General features: G+C 36.6%; 1 protein-coding gene across 2 annotated transcripts in view; it reads left to right on the top strand.

Moving 5' to 3' along the window:
• Positions 1 to 22,340, top strand: part of NLK (nemo like kinase) — a 157,718-nt gene that overhangs the window by 82,288 nt on the left and 53,090 nt on the right. For both annotated transcript variants that reach the window (XM_055255829.2, XM_055255828.2), the window contains exon 3: positions 8,928 to 8,983. In XM_055255829.2, coding sequence (XP_055111804.1) covers positions 8,928 to 8,983 — 56 coding nt within the window. The remainder of the gene's footprint in view (positions 1 to 8,927; positions 8,984 to 22,340) is intronic.

Raw genomic sequence — 22,340 nt, 5'->3', positions numbered from 1 at the left:
CTAGCTTATTTATGGCTGTGTTTAGAGATGTGAAGACTTATAGACAAATAGACTCATGTTTTGACAGAACTTCCCTTCAACTAATCCCGAGTTAAAAATTTGATACATGTAAAATTTACCTGGAGGTCGCCAGCATTAGAATATGTTTTCATTTTCGTGTGAAAAGAAAAACTGCCTCAAATTCTTTATATAATACTCAACCTATGCTATTTTAATCGCCATAATAAAAACTTATCAGAAAAAAAATTATGATTTCTCATGAGTCTGAGTGCTTATTTGCACAAAAAACTTGAGAACTTTGGCCAAAGGTTTGGTCTCACTTTAAGAAGCAAATTTTGCAAAAGTTTGAGGTATTTGTTAAAACTGGGAGTACTAAACTTACCATATGGTTCACTCGAAGCTCCTTGGTTTGACGTATTTCATTTTATTGATTATTCCTCTTGAAATTCTCTTGCCTTAATTTTTTTAAAGGGTATTGCTGTGTTTTAGTCAATTGGAACTGCCTAGCAATGTGCTTGTTTTAATACATTTCAAAATACCACTTGAAGCCAGGGACAATGGCTGCATCTGTAATCCTAGTTACTGAGAAGGCTGAGGTGGTAGGATCACTTGAGTCCAGGAGTTCAAGACCAGCCTGGACAACATAACAAAACCTCATCTCTAAAGAAGAAAGTTTTTTAAATTAGCTGGGTGCGATGGCACACATCCGTAGTCTCAGCTATTTGGGAGGCGGAGGTGGGAAGATCACTTGAGCCAGGAGGTCAAGGTTGCAGTGAGTTATGATCAACCACTGCACTTCAGTCTGGGTGCAGAGCAGGACTCCATCTCTAAAAAAAAACCACACACACAAAACAAAATACCACTTGAGTTACTATTTTACTACCAGTTCCTCAGATTTTAGAAATAATTTAGAATAATGTCTAGTTCTTTCTTAGTTATTTCTTGACCTTGCCTTAGTGTGTCACCTCAGCATCAAAGAGTGCAGACCTTCTTTCATTGTCAGAGACTCAAGTAAAGGTATCCATGATGAGAAAATATTTCAAGGGTGGCATCAGAAATTTGCTTACTCGGGGCCGGGTGCAGTAGCTCATGCTTGTAATCCCAGCACTTTGGGAGGCCAAAGCAGCTGGATCATTTGAGTCCAGGAGTTCAAGACCAGCCTGGGCAACGTTGCAAAACCCCGTCTCTACAAAAAATAAAAAATTAGCTGGGTTTGGTGGCACATGCCTATAGTCTCAGCTGCTCAGGAGGCTGAGGTGGGAGGATCACTTGAGCCTGGGAGGCAGAGGTTGCAGTGAGCCAAGATCACGACACTGCACTCCAGCCTGGGCACAGAACGAGATACCATCTCAAAAAAAAAAAAAAAAGACAAAAAAGAAATTTGCTTACTAGTGATGTCAATGGCTTACTATATTCAGACCAATCTTGGCCTCTTCTATAAAGGAGGGGTGGTATAATAAGCTGCTGTTTGTCTAGTTGGTATTTTTGCTCATGACTCATTCCTAATAACTAATTAAGTTACAAAGACAGTGTCAAAGGGAGTAGTGTAAGAAAAATAAACTGAATTTGTGAAAATGACACCAATTAAAACATACAAGCAATTCTAATATAGTTTCTAAGAGCTGTGCTTTAAAGTCAGAACTAGGTTTGAATTTTGGTTCTACTATTTTTTACTGTTGTGTCTTGGACCTTAACTTCTCCAAGCTTTAAGTTTTTTTCATTTTTGAAGCAGGCATGGTTAAAAGCAGTAATAACTGTATATGATTGTTGCAGAAATTAATTTTTTTAATGCATATAAATCTGCTCAACACACAACCACTATTTGGAGCTGCTGAGCTCTGTCATAGAAGAGTGCCTGTGACATCTGTGAAAGTGTTTAAAAGTGAGGCACATAGTTGAAGATGGCACAGCACCACTATTTTATATATAATAGATCTCTGCTATCTCTGAAATCTATTTCCAAAAGGATCTCAGGGCCAGCATAACTACTATGTGTGGAATGCCAGTCTAAGAGGCAACTGGTATTTGATCTAGTTAAGGCAGCAAATATTTATTTATTGTGTCCTGTGTAAGGAGTGCAGTGCTAGGTCACGTGGAGGATACAATAAAGGCTTAAAACACTTCCTTTTTGAAGGGGTAGGTTTAATATTGCTCTGTGTCAGGAGATATGCTAGATACTTTACATATATTAATTAATTTACTCCTTAAAAATCTTGTCAGATAGGGCTTGTTAACCTTACTTTGTGGAGGAGGAACCAAAGGCTTGGAGTTACGTAACTTGCCCAAGGTTAAGGTGGCACAGATTGGACTGTAAATCTGTCTTGCTGTAGAGCCCATATTCATTAATTCAGTAAACTTTTATTATGCACATCCTGTATGCCTAAACTACATTAGCTCCTGGTGTCTTTACCTTCAAATAGTTGAAATGATTTTCATAATGTGATAACTACTATGATAAGAGTACTGTGGGAGGGTTGCCTGCATCGTTAAACATTAAGCCAGGACAGCTGTGTGCATAGCAAAGAGCTGGACAACCAAAACCTGGAAATGTATTCAAAGATTCCCTGAAGAGGGGGACCTTAAAACACAGATTCATGGGTCTTACCTTGCACCTACTAAATTGTAATCTCTGGAGTTGAGGCCCAGGTATCTGATTTTTTAAAGCTTCTCAGGTGGCAGGCGAGTACCATAATATTAAGAAAAGAGAAAAATTGTTGTGGACTTAGAAACTCAAAGATGCATCAAACACAGAGAAGGAGAATCTTAATATGAGCCTTTTGAGAACAAGATTTGATTGAAGAAGAAAGGAATGTCATGATAAAAATGGCATTTAGAAAGATCTTGGTCATTGTAGGAAGGCTGGATTTTAATTTGGATGGCTTTTTATGTGTCAAAGAATAGTAACAAAGCCTGGGAGGCTTTGGATTTTCTTTTGAAAGGAACCTTCAAAGTCACTGTATCAAATTCATTGATTTCAGGTGATCTGACTGAATTTTTACACACATACACACACACATCTGAGTACCTACTTCACCATCTTAAAGAACACATTCACCTTGATGAAGTAACTTGGGGAAACAGAAATGGGTTTAGCTTTCTAAAAAGTGGTGTTTAGGCTTATTACTAGTATCTATCTGAGCTTTTGTAAAATCTGGCAGAATCTTCTCTCTACCCACCTATGCATTTGTGCTTGTATGTATATACATGCATAGTTGTCATATGACCAGCAGGGAAAGTGATGATTTAGGTTTTTTGGATCTTTGAGATGAAAGCTATGAATCCTCTCAGAAAAATGCACATATATACAATTTTAATGTCATTTTAGGCTTTCATTTGTCCTCTAAAGCCCATTTAGAGCCCCCTTAGGGTATATTGATTCCTGCCAAGAGCCCCTGTAACACAAGTCTTGGACATTTTTCTTGTCTTTGGACAGTAACACTAAGTACACAGTAGGCAGCGATTCTATTTGAAGAGTAAGTGAGTGAATGAAAGTGACAGAAAAAAAGAAATCTAAGGGCCTGGAGTGATAACTTCTGTGATCTCTCTCGGGGTTACTTTTTCTTGTCCTAGCTCTGGAGGGCTCCAGAGAGGGCTAGAATGAGACAAAGAAGCTTGATTCATTTTCCTTTGTGTAGTCTGACCTAACTCATACAACACCCCTTTGGGTTCATAAGTAGGTTACAGAATCATACAATATGGGAAAAACAGATATGGCTTATCTTTTAATACAGACATGCTGTTCAGACATTAGTAATACTAAGTGCTAACTAATACTAACTGTTGTGCCACTAAGGAGTTGGAAAAAGCAAAGGATGCTGTAGAGGTAGGTTACTTTTCAAGGAATTTGGTTTTGTTTGCTGTGTGCCTAAAGTTTATAGTTCTGGGCAGATTACTGCCACATTTAAAATAATACAGTCTCCCATGTTCATGGATTGGAAGACTCAATGTGATTGATAGGTCTTTTCTCTGCAAGTAGAGCTATACATTTCAGTGTAATCTTAATCACAGTCCCAGCAGGGTTTTATGTCTATATGTGTATAGAAATTCACAAACATCCTAAAACTTATGGAAATGCAAAAGATATAAAATAGCCCAATCTTAAAGAAGTTAAATAAAGTTAGAAATTCATACTACCAAGTATTGAGACTGTTGTCCAATATTGAGACTGAATCCCAGGAGCAACAGAAGGTATAAAGCACAAGATATGGAGCCAGAACAGGGATAGACAGACAGATTAATGGAACAGAATAGAAAGTTTGTAAACTGGCATACTACATACATGTTCACCTGATTTGCAAGAGAGGTGCCACTATAATCCAGTGGGGAATGGATGACCATTTCAATAAACAGTTCTGAGTCCATGAGATATCCATATTTAAAAAATTAACCTTAGCCATACACCGTATACATAAATTAATTCAAAATGGATCATAGACTCAAATGGGAAAGGTAAAATAATAAAACTCCTAGAATAAAACATAGGCAAATGTCTTCATGACTGAGATAAGCAAAGATGTCTTAACTGGACAGATAAAACAGCCATAAAAAATTGTTTAATTGGATACTATTAATGTTAATTTCTATTAACATTAATGTTAAGAACTAAATGTTCAATTAAGAGAATGAAAAGACAGACCTCGGACATATATCCAATAAAATACTTGTTTCCATAAAATATTATGGGCTAGAACAATTTTTAAAATAAATATTCAGTGTTTGAGGAAGATAATTAGAAATAAATGTTTTACTTGATATTTTTCAGACTGAATTATATATCTAAATATCATATGTAAAGAGCTTCTATAAATGAAGACGTTTTGCCCAAAGACTTAATGAAAAATTTCACAAAAGAGGATAACATATCAAAGTGTTCAAAGTCATTATGCATCAGAGAAATGTAAATTAAAACGACATTGAGTTAACACTATGTACCCAACAGACGGGCCGAAATTAAAAAGACTGACAATACCAACTGTTGGCAAGGACGTAGATCAACTGAAACTCTAATCCATTGCTAGTGAGAGAGGAAATTTGTAAAACTACTTCAGAAAACTGGCAATTTGTACTAAAGCTAAATATACACCTACCCAATGACCCAGCAATTCTATTTAGTATACACTCAAGAGAAGTGAATGCATATATTTACCAAAAGAGTGTACAAGAATGTTCATAGCAGCATTATACATAATAGCTAGCAATTGGAAACAATATAAATGTCTGCCAACAGCACTCTGGATAAGTACTTTGTGATATAGTCCAGTTGAATAATAGCACAGTACACATCACCAAAAAAGATTAACCACTGATTCACATAGGAATATGAATGAATCTCACAGGCATAACAGTAAATGAAAGAATCTATACACAAAAGACTTCACTCTTTATTATGCAGTTTGTGTAAAGTTCAAGAACACACAAAATGAATCTTTGGTGACAGAAGTAAAAACAGTGCCAGGATGGGTTTTGACTGCTAAAAGGGTAAATGGGCTGGGTGCAGTGCCTCATGCCTGTAATCCCAGCACCTTGGGAGGCCAAGGTGGGTGGATCACGAGGTCAGGAGTTCGATACCAGCCTGGCCAACATGGTGAAACCCTGTCTCTACTAAAAATACAAAAGTTAGCTGGGCATGGTGGCGCATGCCCATAGTCCCAGCTACTTGGGAGGCTGAGACAGGAGAATCGCTTGAATCCAGGAGGCAGAGGTTGCAGTGAGCCGAAGTCGTGCCACTGCCGTCCAGCCTGGGAGACAGAGCAAGGTTCCTGTCTCAAAAAAAAAAAAAAAAAGCAAAGGGGCTAAAATGTCTAATTTCTTAACCTGGGTGGTATTTACATAGAAATATGTGTGTATATGAAAATGGATCAAGTTATACTCAGGATTTGTATACCTTATGCTACAACTCTATAAAAGAAAATAATAGTAATGATATAGTCTCTGCCGTAAAGACGTTAGAATCTATTGTGGGGAGAGAGTGGGAAAAGAGTAGCTCCTTTGCTAAATGGGATTTAACTGTGTTCCTTATAGGTGTCTTATTCTTGTCTTTGAGTCCTTGGCAGAGTAGAAACTCGATAAATGTTGATTCTGTGAATGAACAGATAAATTTCTTGTCTTTATAGTTAGGATTGAGATTATTCACAGGAATTAATTATTTTATTGATAAAGGGCTGACTGAGACTAAGCTATTTTCTTATGTAACCAGTTTATAGTGAATCTTCTAACATCATGGAGGTTAAAATCCTAAAAAGCGGCTAACATAATGAGCTTTTGTGTTTCTTAAAAGATTTGTGAAATGTGCCGAGACACTGTTAAGAAATGTGTTTGGTAATGACTATCATTTAAAGACATAACTTTAATTCATTTTTTAATTAGACAAGTCTGCTTGCTTTTTCTTTGTATTTGAAATCCTTTGAAGAGTGTGGTATTTGAGGATACTTCAACTCTTTACAAGCCAAAGTCTTTACAAGCACGTATTTATATCTTAAGGCTAATCTCACGTGCTTTATTCCCTCAAATAATAGTTGGGCTTATAGAGAATCTCCAGCTATTTAAATGGGGTGTCAGGCATGAAGTCTGGAGTTTCAAACTCTGCCACTATACCTTCTCACTTACTCATTTACATTGCTTTTGAGATTCCTAGATCATTTCTACTGGTCTAAATACTGTTTTTACCACCTAGAAGCACTGTAGAATGCCATCCTCTGATAAACATTTTGGAGTAGAAAGAGCAGGAGGATAAAACAACAGCCTTTTAAAAAATTCCGGGCATAGTTTAAAATATTGTACCTTTTGAACTAACAGTCACAGCTAAATGCTGTAGTGCAAATGTCTATCCCTGTTTTATATGGCTTTTTTAGAAGAAGCCTCATCAAATATGGAGTAAGAAAGCCTCATTCTTCTCTATCAAGGTTTAAAATGTTTCTTTCTTCTAGATAACCTCTAATTATTATAGCAGATAGATTTGAAGTGTAAAATAGCTTTGTATAATGGACACTGTCACTCATTGCATTCTGTTTCCGCCTTAGACAGGATGTGTGTTGCTCAGATACAGAGTTTAGAGTCCGAAAGATGTCAAGTAAAACACTAATTTCTAACTGCCTTCCTCAGTTGTCAAATATTCATGTTAAAAATTGTTCTGGCACATAATGAAAAATTTATGTGAATTTATTGGTTTAAAAAATATAGCTGGCTAGTTATAGGTTTAAAAAATATATAGAAATGAAATAATGTGTCTGTCATATAAAAAAATTACTCTTCAAAGAAACTGGAAAATCTCTTATTTTCTGTTTATACCAAAATTCTAAATATAAACATTTTAATTCAAAAGGAAAGATAGATATTCCTTATAAAAACATCTAAACTATTTAAAAGCCTCTAACTGGCTTTAAAGTGAGTGAAGAATTTTTCATTACAGGAGGCTTTAATGCATAAAATAAATTTTTACTTAAAATTTATAGTGAGAAATGCTTGACCAAAACAAGAATAACCTTTAAAATGAACTGGGTTTCTTCTACACATAAATTGCAAGCGGAAATGAAAAAGAGATGGTGGAGAAACCTTTAGATTATCAGTCATACTATGTAAATCTTATTTAGCTCCTGATTTAGACTAACAAACTTTTTTTTTAATATGAGAAAATAGAAAATTTGAGAACTGGATATTTGATGATATTTTTAAACATTTACATTTTAGATTTGATCATTGCAATTTTTAACTTTTTTTTTTCATTAGAGATACTGATTATGGCTGAAATAAGTTTGATATATGCTTGAGAATTATATAGGGAGAGTAAAGGGTAGAGATGAAATAAGAATGTTCATGTGTGTGAATAACTGAGGCCGGGTATTGATTACACGGGTATTCTGTATACTATTCTGCCCACTTTTATATGTTTGAAGTTCTCTGTAGTAAAAAAAAAAAAAAATTTAAGCTACAGATCATAAAGTTTGAACTAGTACCACACAATTTATTTCCTGCTAAGTAGTTTCTTCCATGTCCTTTGAGCTTGGTATTTCTCATTAGCTTAGCAAGACAGCTGGGAGGGGATTTGTTTGTTATGTTTTGGTGGCAGAAGTTACACGGGTACTATGCTGCTTTTATAAAGGACTTGCGTCGTAAAGTCTTTTTTCCTCACCCTAGTGACTTCTTTTCTTACAAGAATGTTGGAATAAAATCGAAAATGCTTAGTATGATTTAAAAAGATTTTGTGTAGTGTATTTCATGTCTTCCTCTTCTACTTTATGTTAGTCTATTTTCTTCCTACCCTCTATATTCCATAAGCACTGACTTTTCTGTTTCTAGAATCTGCCTCAGTGTCTTTACACTGCCTGCCCATCAATCAACCAACTGCTACTCAGCCTTCAAATTCTAGAGTAGTGTTACTTCAGGGAAGCTTTTTCTCTCTACCCTTCTTTACATTTTTCCTCCATAGTAATAGATGTTGTAATTGCATATCTGTAACTGTTTGTTTAGTGCTTACCTCTTCTGTAGTCATGAGAGCAGGGATGATGCCTATTTTGTTCAACAGGATAACCTAAAAGCTTAGTGCTTGCCAGGTAGAATGCACATAGTAAAAATTTGTTGAACAGAGGAATAAAGGAATGAATGATAGGTGTGGCTTCTCACACTCTTAGAGTAACATTGATTGTTTAACATAGGGCATTTATTTAAAAAACTCTCTCCTGTACAGGGATTTTGGTAGCGTGTGGTGTAACCCAATTGCCTCTCTCATTTTGTAAGTCTTTTGGATAGTAAGTGTACGAATCCATCTTAATGTTTAGGACTGTATTTCTTGACGGATGAATTTAATTTTCAGTGGGCAATTGTAACTAAGCTTTAAATCATTAAAGAGTTGTTAGTATTTACTTGCATTTATGTCGAATTTTGTTTCCTTTTTAGTTCTCTAAACTTGACTTTTTTTTTCCTTTTCTCAGGTACTCTCTGCCCTTGACATACTCCAACCTCCACACATTGACTATTTTGAAGAAATGTATCCTAACCAGGGAATGTGAAAGAAGGGGACAATTTTTAAAATTAATTTGTTCTTCTAGCACCTTTTGGGGTTCATGCCTTCAAGTATTTTAAATCTCATCCTTGCAGAAGTGATTGAGTACCTGGAACCAGGTAATTTTGAAATCCTAAGTGTCTGGCAGAGCTCAGTATTATCAACATATCCTGTGTGGTGATGCCACAGAACAGAACAACTGAACAGATATTTAATCCCCACACAGCTTTATGAGGTAGATTATTACCATCCCCATTTTGCAGATGAAACCAGTGAGGCAGCTGTGTTGTAGTAGAACCCAGGAAAGTGCTTTTACCACTATACAACAGCTGCCTGTCAGTTAAGAGAGTAATACTGCCCTTTATTATAACACTTGGGGTAAGATAAAAATTGTAGAATTAATGTAAGTTAAGTTGTCTTATGTTGCTTAGAATGATGGTGGTGGTAGTGGTGATATTGACATAATAGCCATTACTTATATAGTTTTTATCAGATGCCAGGCACAATTCTAAGCTCTTTACACATATGTTTATTTAATCCTACAAATATTCTCTGGGGAAGGTATTGTGATTATTCCCATGTTGCAGAAGAGGAAATTGAGGCACAAAAGGTAAGAAAATTGACCAAGATCACAGAGCTAGTAAGTGAGGGGATGGAGATTTGGTTCCAGGTGTTCTGACTATGTAGTCTTGCTTTCAGCCCTTACCTATGTGATTCTCAGGATAGAGCCCTTAATGTTCTCCTGTTACTACTGTTGATGTTTAAAAATGGTATGTTAGACACTGTGAATAATAATGAACTATAAAATAATGGTAAAATAATGCCTGGTGATAGCTCCATGGTAATAATAAAATAATGCATGGTAATAGCTCCTCGGACTGTGCATGAAAAAAAATTGAGACATAAGTTAACCTCCCTGACATTCCTGGGCAAAGTGTCACCAGTTTCCATTCTGCATTTAACTTGGTAAAGCTTTAAATAAAAGGCAGGAAATCCTAAGTCACTGATTTTGGTAAGCTCAGGATAGTGCAGTTTATTCAAACTCTAGGCTTTTTTATTAATACTTTAGGCCTATGACTCAGAATGGAAACCAATGTAATAGTGAGATACTTTTTCTGATTCACCAATGAGGTAATGAAAATCTCATTCTTACACAGGGGGTTGGTAATTCCATATGAGATTGTTATCTTTGATAACTTCCTAGAAAATAGGAACAATTAGGAGCTTCCCAAGAGAACTAAGCTGGCTAAGGATTTGGGAAACCTTATATGGTAATAGAATGTCACTGATCAACACTGCTGGGATATTTTGATCTTTTAAACCAAAAGCTCTTGAATGTCAGTCAGCCCTCCATAGATGTGAAACTGCATCCATGGATGGAAAATATTTGAAAAAAACAAAAACAGAAACAATAAAAAGTATAGCTGGGCACAGTGGCTCACACCTGTAATCCCAGCACTTTGGGAGGCTGAGGCAGGGTGGGCAGATCGCTTGAGCCCAGGAGTTGGAGACCAGCCTGGGAAACATAGCAAGGCCTTGTCTACCAAAAATACAAAAAAAATTAGCTGGGTGTAGTGGCACATGCCTGTAGTCCCAGCCACTCAAGAGGCTGAGGCAGAAGGATCAGCTGAGCCCGGGAGGTCGAGGCTGTAGTGAGCTGTGATCACACCACTGCACTATAGCCTGGGCAACAGAGTGAGACCTCGCCCTCCTGCCAAAAAAAAGTGATACAAATTAAAAAGCAATATAATGACTATTTACATAGTATTTGTATTTTATTAGGCATTATAAGTAATTTAGAAATGATTTAAAACATACGGAGGATTGGATACAGGCTATATGCAAATACCACACCATTTTATATAAGGGACTTGAGCATCCATAGATTTTGGTATCCTCCAGGGATCCTGGAACCAATCCCCCTTGGATACTGAGGGGAAACTGTAATCTTTGGTGATATTTTAATCCACAAATCCTTTATGGAGTTAATCCTTTTGTGCGGTGAAGAGTTAGTGGACTTGGGGTGCCCCAGCTCTGCACATTCCAAAGAAAAGACTGTCCCTTGACTGGTTCCTGGCTGACAAGAATGTCTTTGTATAGCTGAAACCTTGAGCCTGGCCAGATGGTTCTGACAAACCCTTATTTTAAAAGTACAAAATTAACCTAAGGGTAGAAGGATTGAGGAAGTTCTTTTCTCCTCAACTGTAGGTCAGCAGTAGCAACTGAGGAGAAAGCATCAATGATTCCATTTCATAGACTTCCTGAAGATTATCTGGGCCCTCATTGGAGAAAAGAAGAGAGGTGGTGGGAATGGATCACCACTTGTTTCATTCAGAAGTACCTTCTTATACCTGGCCGGGAGCTACCCCTCTTTATTCTTTTTAGTTGGTGGGAAGGAAATCCATATAGTAGAAAGCATTCCCATCAGTGTGTAGTGCTGTTTCTGTCTCTTCGGAAATGAAGTTGCTGAAACCAAACCTTAAAATTAGAAGAAATTTCCCTTATTAAGTATGAATTTTGCTATATTTTAGCTTGTGTTGGGGGTTCCCAAGACCACCCTCAGGCTCAGTGATTCGCTAGAAGAACTCACAGGACCCAGAAAAGCTGTTATTCCCTTGGTGTTCAAGGTTTTTTATTGTGGGTCAGTCACATAGGCATGGAGCACCCATGTGAGTGACCTTAGCTGCTGAGTCTCCAGCCCTCCTTTTCCCTTCCCCTCCAGAGGTCAAACTAATAGAGCGTAGCCCAAGGCCCCAGGCAAAGACAGGTATTCACTGTATATCATATTGTTAGCATAAACTATCTGGCATGCCCAAAGCATATTTAGTATACCCAAATAGTATACTAAGATACTATTGTCAGGTGGATATTGCAGTGGCCCAAAGGTTGTTTCCTAGAAGTCAGGGGCCAGTCTTGAAGACTTTTGGAATGTGCAGGGTTTGGACAGCCCAGGTCTGCTGAGTTAACCCTTTACTGCACATAGGCCATATGTGAGGAAAGAATGTTTCCATGTAAGATAATTAGTGAATATGGATATATTAAATAAATGCCAAATATATTTAGGTTCTCTTGAACACTTAGTTAATTCATTATATCCATTTTCTACCTTATAGTTCAGGCACATATTGTTTATATCAGGCATTAATTTTGGTACTTGGTTTGAAAACTGTGTATGTGCTTCTGTAAGATAAGAGTTCTCAGTCACTTATTATTATTGGCCATAATTTAATTGAGTCTAGGAGATCTTTGATTCATCATTATTTCAAATACTTACAAAACAGAGGGAACGTTAGCATAGTTATGGTTTAAAACCATGAGTGATATAGGTTAGTAGCTATTGGTAGCAAATTTCAACCCATTTCATCAGTTAGAATGTTTCTTTGAAATTTTCCTCCTCAAAATTGTTCACAGATGTTTAAGTAAAGAGCCTTTGTCATAAAATATTCATGGAACCGTCTGGTATACCGTTTACTTAAATGTTTTATTTTATTTCATCCTATCATATCACTTAATTTTTTAGCTTCAGGTTAAAAAATTGACACATTACTCTCACAGTAATTAGCTGACTACAGATGGAAAAACCAAATCTTTCAAACTTAAACTTCAGTAGTCTTCTGTTTTCTGTTTTCTGCCTTATAATTCTTAGCTATATGTAGAAGCATGCATAGAAAAAAGGTAAGCATTTTCTGGTAGTGGTGTCAATTGGAAAAAACTGAATCCTTTTAACATAAAAAGGAATCATACCTATAGCAGCCACAGGATTATAAAGACTTTTTAGGAAGGAATGATTTAGCTTGGAGTACAAGATACTGAAAAGTTGTATTATAGAACAACTATTAAATGAAAATGTAAGAAATACTTTAGTTACATATATGCTCTGCCTTCACTGCCAATTCTTTTAGTGTCCTAAATGGGAAGTTTTCCATGTCCTTTGTTTTGTTTTGAGATGGAATTTCACTCTTTTTTGCCCAGGCTGGAATGCAATGGCATAATCTCGGCTTACTGCAACCTCCACCTCCTAGGTTCAAGAGATTCTCATGCCTCAGCCTCCCAAGTAGCTGGGATTGCAGGTGCACACCACCATGCCCGGCTAATTTTGTATTTTTAGTACAGACAAGGTTTCACCATGTTGACCACGCTGGTCTTGAAATCCTGACCACAGGTGATCTGCTGCCTTGTTTGCTGCCTTGTTGGCCTCCACAAGTGCTGGGATTACAGGCATGAGCCACTGTGCCTGGCCACGTGTGCTGTGTTTTTGATACAAACAAATTTGTTGTAGCCAAAGCAAAAAAAAAAAAAAAAATTCCTCAGTTTCCTCTTTTTTTTCTCCTTGAAAAATAAAAAACCTATTACCTAAAACATAAAAATATTAAAGATTAATAGGACCTCAAGTTACTATATGAATTCAGCATACTATATTATCTATGTCAGCAGCTCCCTCTGTAGTATCTCCGAAATATGGCACACACCTTACAAATGATTTTAGATGTTTTTTAATTTGGAGGATTATTGTGTCTACAGATTTCACAGTAGATAATATTTTGAATTTTAAATAAGTGATCCTAGAATTATGCTTTTAAGAAACTATTTTTGAGGTCTGTATGAAGTTCTGTTGTTTTAGGCAAGTTCTTAGTATATTGTTATACATCTAATGGGTTCTTTAATACTTAGTTGAATGGGTCAGTACATCGAGTCAAAAATATATATTTATATTATTAAGTTGTGAGGGAAAATAAATAATCCTAAGTAATTATCCACTGTACATAAAGTACCACATCATTATACTTTTTCTAAGATTAGAAAAGTTGGAATATATATCACATATTCAAGTTCTAATAGACAAACATTTTAAACCAGCAGGCGCTTTTAAACCTAATATAATAGTTAATATAATTTTAGAAAATTTGAGTTCTGTGTGCATTTTGATGTAATCAAATGTAAAGTAAGAGTACTGGTGTATAGTATCATGCAGTTAATCATGTATTTCCTAAAAGAGACTGAAACTGTAATAAAATTATTACATCAGTGCTCACCAAAAATTTAGTGTGGGTTTTGAAACACCATGCATTTTTAGATAACTCCTTGAAGCAACAAAAAAAAAGTCAGTATCTAGACTGTAAGTTTTTATAAATCTGCCTACAGAGTTCAACAGATGTAGGACAAGTCAGATGTGAAAGGAGCAATAACTTCTATCATGATCTCTGTATCTTTTACCTTTTTGTCTTCATAGTTTTTAATCTATCTAGGAAATATATATATATATATATATATATATTTTTTTTTTTTTTTTTTTTTTTTTTTGAGATGGAGTCTCGCTCTCGTCACCCAGGCTGGAGTGCAGTGGCGCGATCTCGGCTCACTGCAAGCTCCGCCTCCCAGGTTCACGCCATTCTCCTGCCTCAGCCTCTCCAAGTAGCTGGGACTACAGGCGCCCGCCACCACGCCCGGCTAATTTTTTTGTATTTTTAGTAGAGACAGGGTTTCACCGTGGTCTCGATCTCCTGACCTTGTGATCCGCCCACCTCGGCCTCCCAAAGTGCTGGGATTACAAGCGTGAGCCACCGCGCCCGGCCGGAAATATATTATTTAATAATTTTAAAGATTATATATTTTTCTGAGCTGATGTTTTAGCTTTTAAAGGATTTCATTTTTCATTTTGTACTTTGAGTTTCTATTTGGAAATCTGTATGAAAACAGTTTGGTACTTAATTACTTTGAGCCTACTGAAATTTAAATCAAGAGAAACCAGTTCTAATTGTTGATTAGAAAACAGAATTTATTATGCTTCAGTCAGGATTCTGGATGCTCTACAATGCACATTAACAGGCCCCTTCCCAGAAAGCACTAGTTATCTGCAGGGTTGGAAATAAAAATTTGGTTTGCGTTGGGAAAAGCTTATTTTTAACTTGAAGCATAACTTAGCATTCTATGAAGACGAACATGAGTGGTGTGAGTCTTCTATGCTAGAAGCAATTACATTCTAAACTCAGTGGAAATGAGAAGTCTAGTGGAGTGTCCGTACACGCTGGTTTGTGGGGACAGTCTCGGATTTCACTTGATGTTCTGGCACAATTATTGTGAAGTTCTCACTCTCACAGGTGTCACTGTTTGGATGATAGGTTTTGCTTGTGCAGGCAATGTTTTAAATAGGAATCTCTTGTCATAAAGACAGCGAGGAAACCTATGTGTCCATTTTAGCCAGTAAGAGTCTCTGGTGCTTTGAACAGCTCTATAACCCTCAGGGAATCTTAGCAGTCCTTAAAACACTGAGAACAATGGAAACAAAATGCATATATGCTTATGTAAGTGTACTCTTTCTTCAATAATGGTACTACTAAGGACCAGAAATCTATATCCTGGGAGCTTTGAAGATTCCCATATTGTAAGAACTTCCTATTCATTTATTCCATAAACATAAGCATCAACTGTGTTTCCAGATTCAGGAAATTCTGTTTTATTCATTGTTACACTGCTAGTACTTAGAACAGTGCCTGACATAAAGTAGGTACAAAATAAATACTTGGTAAATGAACCAATAGATGATTTCTGGTCCAGGTTTATAATCTAGTGGAGGATACAATCACATAAATAATGACAGTAATATAGGTTGGAAAGTATAATGATAGAAAAGAACTGGCCAGGCACGGTGGCCCATGCCTGTAATCCCAGCACTTGCGGAGGCCGAGGTGGGTGGATCACCTGAGGTCAGGAGCTCAAGACCTGCCTGGCCAACATGGCAAAACCCCGTCTCTACTAAAAATACAAAAATTAGCCGGGTTTGGTGGCGTGTGCCAGTAATCCCAGCTACTCAAGAGGCTGAGGAGGGAGAATCTCTTGAACCCAGGAGGTGAAGATTGCAGTGATCATGCCACTGCACTTCAGCCTAGATGACAGAGAGAGACTCCATCTCCCCACCGAAAAAACAAAAGAACCAAGGTATCCTGAGAGCACTGGGGGGTTCTGATTTTTACTCTTTCCCATTTTAGTTTCCCACTGAATTACTAGAAAATTCATTTGATGATTTAAAACAAAAACAAAAACTTTCACTTACCCACTATCACTGATCCTTTCTCCTTATCTCTGAAGCCTAGAACAGAAATTTAAAGAAAGGAAAAACCAAAGAAAGGTTGATAGAACAATCCAGGAACAGATAAATTCCTGACTTAACCACCATTTTTGTCAGTATCTGGTTAGCCTTGCTTATTCATTCAGCCAAACCTTTAGCACTGCTATGTATATGACATTGTACTAACCTCTGGGATGAATACAAAGATGCATTGTTCGTTTATTTAATTTTTTAAAAAATGTAATATGTGAGACCCTATCCTAAATACTTTATTCATATCTCCAATTTATAGATGAAGAAACTATAGCTCAGAGAGGTAAATAACTTGTCCAAGGTCACTTAGAAATAACAGAGCTGTGATTTGAACCCATATTGTATAGACCAATGGGCCAGGAGCACTCTCAACCCACCATGCTCTGCTGCCTCTTAATGCTTTCCCTGATACAATCAATGGGGGAGAGATGAGCTGTAAAGGGATAACTAACGTGTGGTAGAATGTGCCAAAAGAATATAGTGAGGTAGTGTGGGACTTTAAAAGGAGAGATTACTTCAGGCAGGAAAAAACGATAAGGAAACTGTGTGGAGAAAAGACATTTCAGATGAGCATTGATAGATGAGAAGGATTTGGACAGGTGGCATTGAAGAAGATAGATATTCCAGATGGTGAGAGTAAGTATCAGGAGCATAATTAGGGAATGGTAAATCGTCTAGTTGGTCAGAGTTTGATATGCAGAAATAATGAGAAATTAAGCTAGGTGGGGCCAAGTTATGGGAGATTTTGAATGTTGAACTAAGGAAATTGGTCTTTATTCAGTTGACATTGGGCCCCAATGAAAGATTTTTGTGATGAAGAATAACAGAATCAGAAGTGTACTTTAAAAACTTAACAAGGAGTTTGTATTTGATAATGAAAAGGTTCTGGAAATGCATAGTGCTGATGGTTGCACAACATTGTGAATGTGCTGAATACCACTGAATTGCACACTGAAACATGATTAAATGATAAATTTTGTGTGTATTTTACCACAATTTTTAAAAAAACACCATAACAAGGACCTGACTGTTGGAGCTGAGAGGCAGTGACTGTCATGAAAGAAGAACAGAATGATGCTTGGCATCTTCCCAGATGGTTTTTCATGATGCTCAATGTTTGTTTTATGCCCTTTCTAACTTTACCCTCAGCAAAGATGTACCAGCAGGTAATACAAAATATGGTTGTTGCCATTACCTTTAAGGAGTTCGTGGTTTAATAGAGTTGATAGACAGTTTTCAAATAATTATAGTACCAGAATAATCAATTTTACAATAGAGACATTAACCAAATTGTCTTAGGGATAAAAAAAACTGCCCTGGACTCCTTCTCTACTCCCCTACCCCACCCCCCAAAAAAGAGCTGGGAAGACTTACCTGCAACTTAATAATTTTCATAGAATAAAACATGTTTAGTAGTCCTTCCTGTATCAATTCATATAAGAACAGTTACATATTAGTAGGATAAGTATATTTTCAATATCTCTAGTAACACTCTCATTTTTCCACAAAATTTTAGTCCATGTCTAATTCCTGTTCATGGGTCCGTGTAACCCTTTTTGCATAGCTTTTCTAATTAAATAACTATGAAACAGTGCTAATAGATGGCACAACTAAGTGCATAATAGAATATTCATTCTGTAAGAATTAGAAAATGGGTACTGTGAACAAATGTATTAGGCACTATGTTGTATCATCTATCTAGACAGAGGAGGGAGATCCTTTTAAATGGACCACTATTTTATTTCATCTCTTCTCAACTCCCGTAAAAAGTACTCAGCAACAGACTCTTTGATATACTTTTCCTAAATTCTTCTTGTAGATTTTTGTTCTCTGTTTATTTTGAATCTTCTGTGTTCTTCAGAACTGTTTCTTTTAGTAACTTTGTCTTTTAGAATCTCCAACCTCAAATGAGCTACACTGGTGATGGGTAACACTGAGTAGGTAAGGACTAGCATCTGTAGATTGATGTGTTTAGAGACTTGCCCTCCGTTCAAAATGCTGTTGCGGTTACTTATAACACTGGTAGCAGTCTGCTGTCAGGTTTTAATGAAATCATTCATGCAGCTTTACAATAGATCAGACTGGAGTAAATGCTCTCAAATTCTATTGAGCAGAAAGACATGTGACACCAAATTGTCCGGACATGGAAGTAAGTTTTTCAGACCTGTTAAGGAAAGGTTACTCGGGTCTAATTTGAAAGCTCGTTGTCTTTTGGAGAAAATGTTAATATTCATTGTATTGGCAGTAAGAAGGACAATGAAGTTTACATGACTGATATGTTCATCCCTTACCTTCTGAATGCATTAAGAGATCATTGAAGAATTTGCCCTTTCTCTTCATGAATGAAGAAATTGATACAGTAAAATGTTCCTAATCTGTATAGAGGCTTCTCTTTCAAATTTGGTTTTTTATACTCCAAAAAACAGTGACTACTCCAGTCACTTTGGCTTCTGTACCTCAGCTCTTAATCTCTGGGTTTGTGTACATGTGCATTTGTTTTGGAGGGTTATGACGGTGGAAGATTAATCACCAGTCTCTGCCATCTATGTTTGACAGACACAGAGCTTGCCTTGCCTTCTCCAGAGCACTTTGTAAAGGAGAGAGCTGAAGTTTAAAATAACATCATTTTCTCTAGAATGCTCTTCTTGTTTTATTACATACATGGTTATAGCCTTAGTGAAAAAGACTCATCTGACAGACCTTATGGACTGTAACAGTATGTAGAATGACAGCTTTCCCGCTTTTTTCTTTTTTTTCTGGTGATTGGATTGATTTTAATTTAGTTTTAAATTACAACTGAGGTAGTTTTAATTTTTGACATTCTGTACAACAAATTTGTTACTTTACAAAGAAAAGGAATCTGCCTTTGCCTGGGAAAGAGATTGTCGTATTCAAACGTTTTAACAACATGACCTTTTATTCCATTGATGTCTATAGAGAAGCACAGGCATGCTTCAGAAAAGGTCAGTGATTCTAATTGAAGGACACCGATTTTGTTCTAGTTGCAAAGGCTCCCATGCTTTTTGTTGCAAAGCAGATGATGAGATTTAGGGCTGACCATTTGTTACAAGAGAACACAATTCTCTCTGTGACACATTGCTGTTTTTCTTTCATGTGGAAAGCATTGTTTGAAATCAACCATATCTGTAAACCAGATTGTCATTATCCACGCTATTCAATGCCCTCACTTTTATTTCAGATCAACCAGTTTCATATCTGAGTACTAGGCTGGAAACTTCCTTCCCCTGTGCACTTGATTTTGGAAGAAAAAAAAATGTGAGCAAGAGATTTTATTAAGTCTCACACATTTATGGCTGTAGATTATTTTTTCAGACAAGAATGGCAGGGTTTCAGAATTTGTGCTTAAGGTGCCTAAGCATGTTAATGTTTACAGTGCTTAACCGTGTTATTGCTTAAGCATGTTTTAACTGTCATTCATGTACTTGTCATAAGAGGATCTGTGGCTTGAGGGGGCCAGGCTTGGGCATCTATGTACTATAGTTTATTAAACCAAATGTACTGTGTCTTTTGGAAAAGTCAACTGACTCACATTTGTTCCAATATATATCACACTGAAGATGAAAACTTTTTTTTTTTTTTTTTGAGACAGAGTCTCACTCTGTCACCCAGGCTGAAGTACAGTGGCATGATCTCGGCTCACTGCAACCTCCACCTCCCGGGTTCCAGCAATTCTCCTGCCTCAACCTCCTGAGTAACTGGGACTACAGGCACATGCCACCACTCCAGGCTAATTTTTGTATTTTTAATAGAAACAGGGTTTCACCATGTTGGCCAGGATGGTCTCGAACTCCTGACCTCATGATCCACCCGCCTCGGCCTCCCAAAGTGCTGGAATTACAGCCGTGAGCCACCATGCCCAGCCAAAGATGAAAACTTTTAAAAAAGGATTGTAGAACTTTTGACCAATATGGGATCTACTTGATAAATATTTAATATTGTAAGATTTCTTTTTTTGTAATCTGGCTTAGCATTAGTTTCTGTCCATATTAAATAAAAAAAGAATGATTAAATTTCCATTATCTGAAATCAGTAAAGAGAGTTTAGGAATTAAAATAGGGTTTTCAAAGCTTTCTGTCCATATTCGTTCTGTAGGAAATAATTTGATACAACATGTTGCCATTTTCTTTTCCCAACTCAGATAAACCAATTAAATGTCTCTATTTTGCTATCTGAAAGTTTTTAACGCATCATTAGAACGTCATACAGCATCAGTAGCTCATTGCACTTGGAATATTAAATATGTTCTCAGACTTCAGTTGAGCAGGGAAGCCAGCCCACTATCTTTCTGAACTCTAGATGGCAAAAGCTTTTGACCTGATAGTTTTTTACATAAGACAGCATCACAACTTTTCACACATAAACACAACTTGAACTGTCTACAATGGTTAGCTGTCTGTTATTAAAAGTGTTTATTCAGCAGTGCTTTATTATGACATATTTATCTAACACCTTGTCATCGGTAAGCATTTATTTGTAATACTTTGTAAATTCTCCCAGTTCTTATTGACTCTCTAAATGCTGTGTAATGAATCAGCTTTATTTTTCCTTTTTCTGAAAGGTGTGAAAAATGTAAGTCATAGACTATGTTGGCAGGCCTGAACATGGGAAGACGGAAAATTGACCGCCATCTATATACGACATAATTTTCTCCTTCAGCCTGAGATTCCAAGAACCACTCCCCTTCCTATGCCCTGTAGTAAAAGTCACATCACCTCTTTTAATTCATTTAAAAGGCCTTCCTGTCTGCATAAAGATTACTTAGGCTTTAGTGTATAGCAAATCCTGAGATTGTTTTAAAGAACTGTTTAAAGTTCAAACTCAACAGCTGGATTTTTTTCCCCTCTGCTTTGAAGAGAGTCGCTATAGTTGGAACAACTTATTCACGCTAGCTCTTTGAAACACCTGTGTTCCAGGTGAAGCCAAAAAAAAAAAAAAAATCTAAAGCTTGAATGTAGTCTTTTCACCTCTCCATTAAAAAATAAATATATCTCTAAAACTTCCCAGCTGGTGGGAATGAAATGCTGTCAGTGCTCCCAACTGTTAGAGGGTAATATTGAATAATAACAAAGCCACACTTAATTTGAGCTTCTGAAAAGCCTCATAACCCCATTATCGTTCTCCTGAACTGCTTAACCTTCTGGTTAACCTTCTGATTATTAACCTCTTGACATACTTAATTCAGGTGTGAGAGTTTAGCGAAGCTCATGGGACTGTATTTATTTGATCTTTTTTGTCATTTCCCACTGTGTTGACTTTATTTTTTAAGATTGCTAGACACCAGGAGGTATGTGTTAGGTGGAGACCTAGAGGTTTCAGAAGCCACTAAATATATCAGACTTGCCATAATTGGAGGATATGGTGAATCAGTGGGGCTTTTAGGCACTTCATAGACCAGCTGAGTCTCCTGCTATCAACTCAATTTATTTGAGAGCAGTACCTCAGGAAACTTAATAGACCTGTAGCACACTGGCACAGATCTGGATTTTAGCCAGAGTACAGTTTATTTATGTGCTGCTTATATTATTTTGCTCTCTACATATTCTATGCCTGTCATTATTAAGTATTAATCAAAAATACTGAATTGTATCTTTGGCAGTGGGTTTAAAAATTACATGTTTAATTGATAGTTTACATCACTTAGAGGTGGCAAGAGAACCAGATGGTAGAAAATAGGATCAGGTTGAAGTGGCATTTTTTTTACCAAAGAAAATATGATTTGCATGAGTAAGCAAAGTTTTGGGGTTTTTAATGTGTGCTTTTCTTTTGGGAGGATATGGGGACTATTAATCAGTTAAAGGATATTAATCTTTTTCTGTAATTAGGGTTAAATATGAAGAATACTAATCTGATAGGTAATATTTATCACCCTGAGCTCGACTAAGAAACCCTTCAGGTTATTAACCCTTTACCAAAACCAGGAGTTACCCTGTGTAGAGGTTCTCAGAGGTCTCACAGAAACTAGTACTTTTAATTGTTCCCTCAAGTTCCCATCTGTCAAAAATATGTCCTGTAGAAAACCTTTCTTGGTTTAAGAAAGGGCTTTTTGTCCTTATGAGTGAGTGAGTAAACTCTAAAGGAATGTGACTGTCATGGACATGTTTTTTTGATGCCAAAAACCCTGCGTGAGACCACATTAATAAAAAGTGAAGAAAGTTTTTCTCCTTCATTGGTGATACCCTTTTGAGATTGCCTAGTCTTTCCTTCTGAGGTCACAGTGGCTTA

The sequence above is a fragment of the Symphalangus syndactylus genome, chromosome 20 (genome assembly GCF_028878055.3).
Source record: "Symphalangus syndactylus isolate Jambi chromosome 20, NHGRI_mSymSyn1-v2.1_pri, whole genome shotgun sequence".
Taxonomy (NCBI): domain Eukaryota; kingdom Metazoa; phylum Chordata; class Mammalia; order Primates; family Hylobatidae; genus Symphalangus; species Symphalangus syndactylus.
The sequence above is the reverse complement of the archived record's forward strand: the minus strand, read 5'-3'. Positions and strand labels throughout refer to the sequence as shown.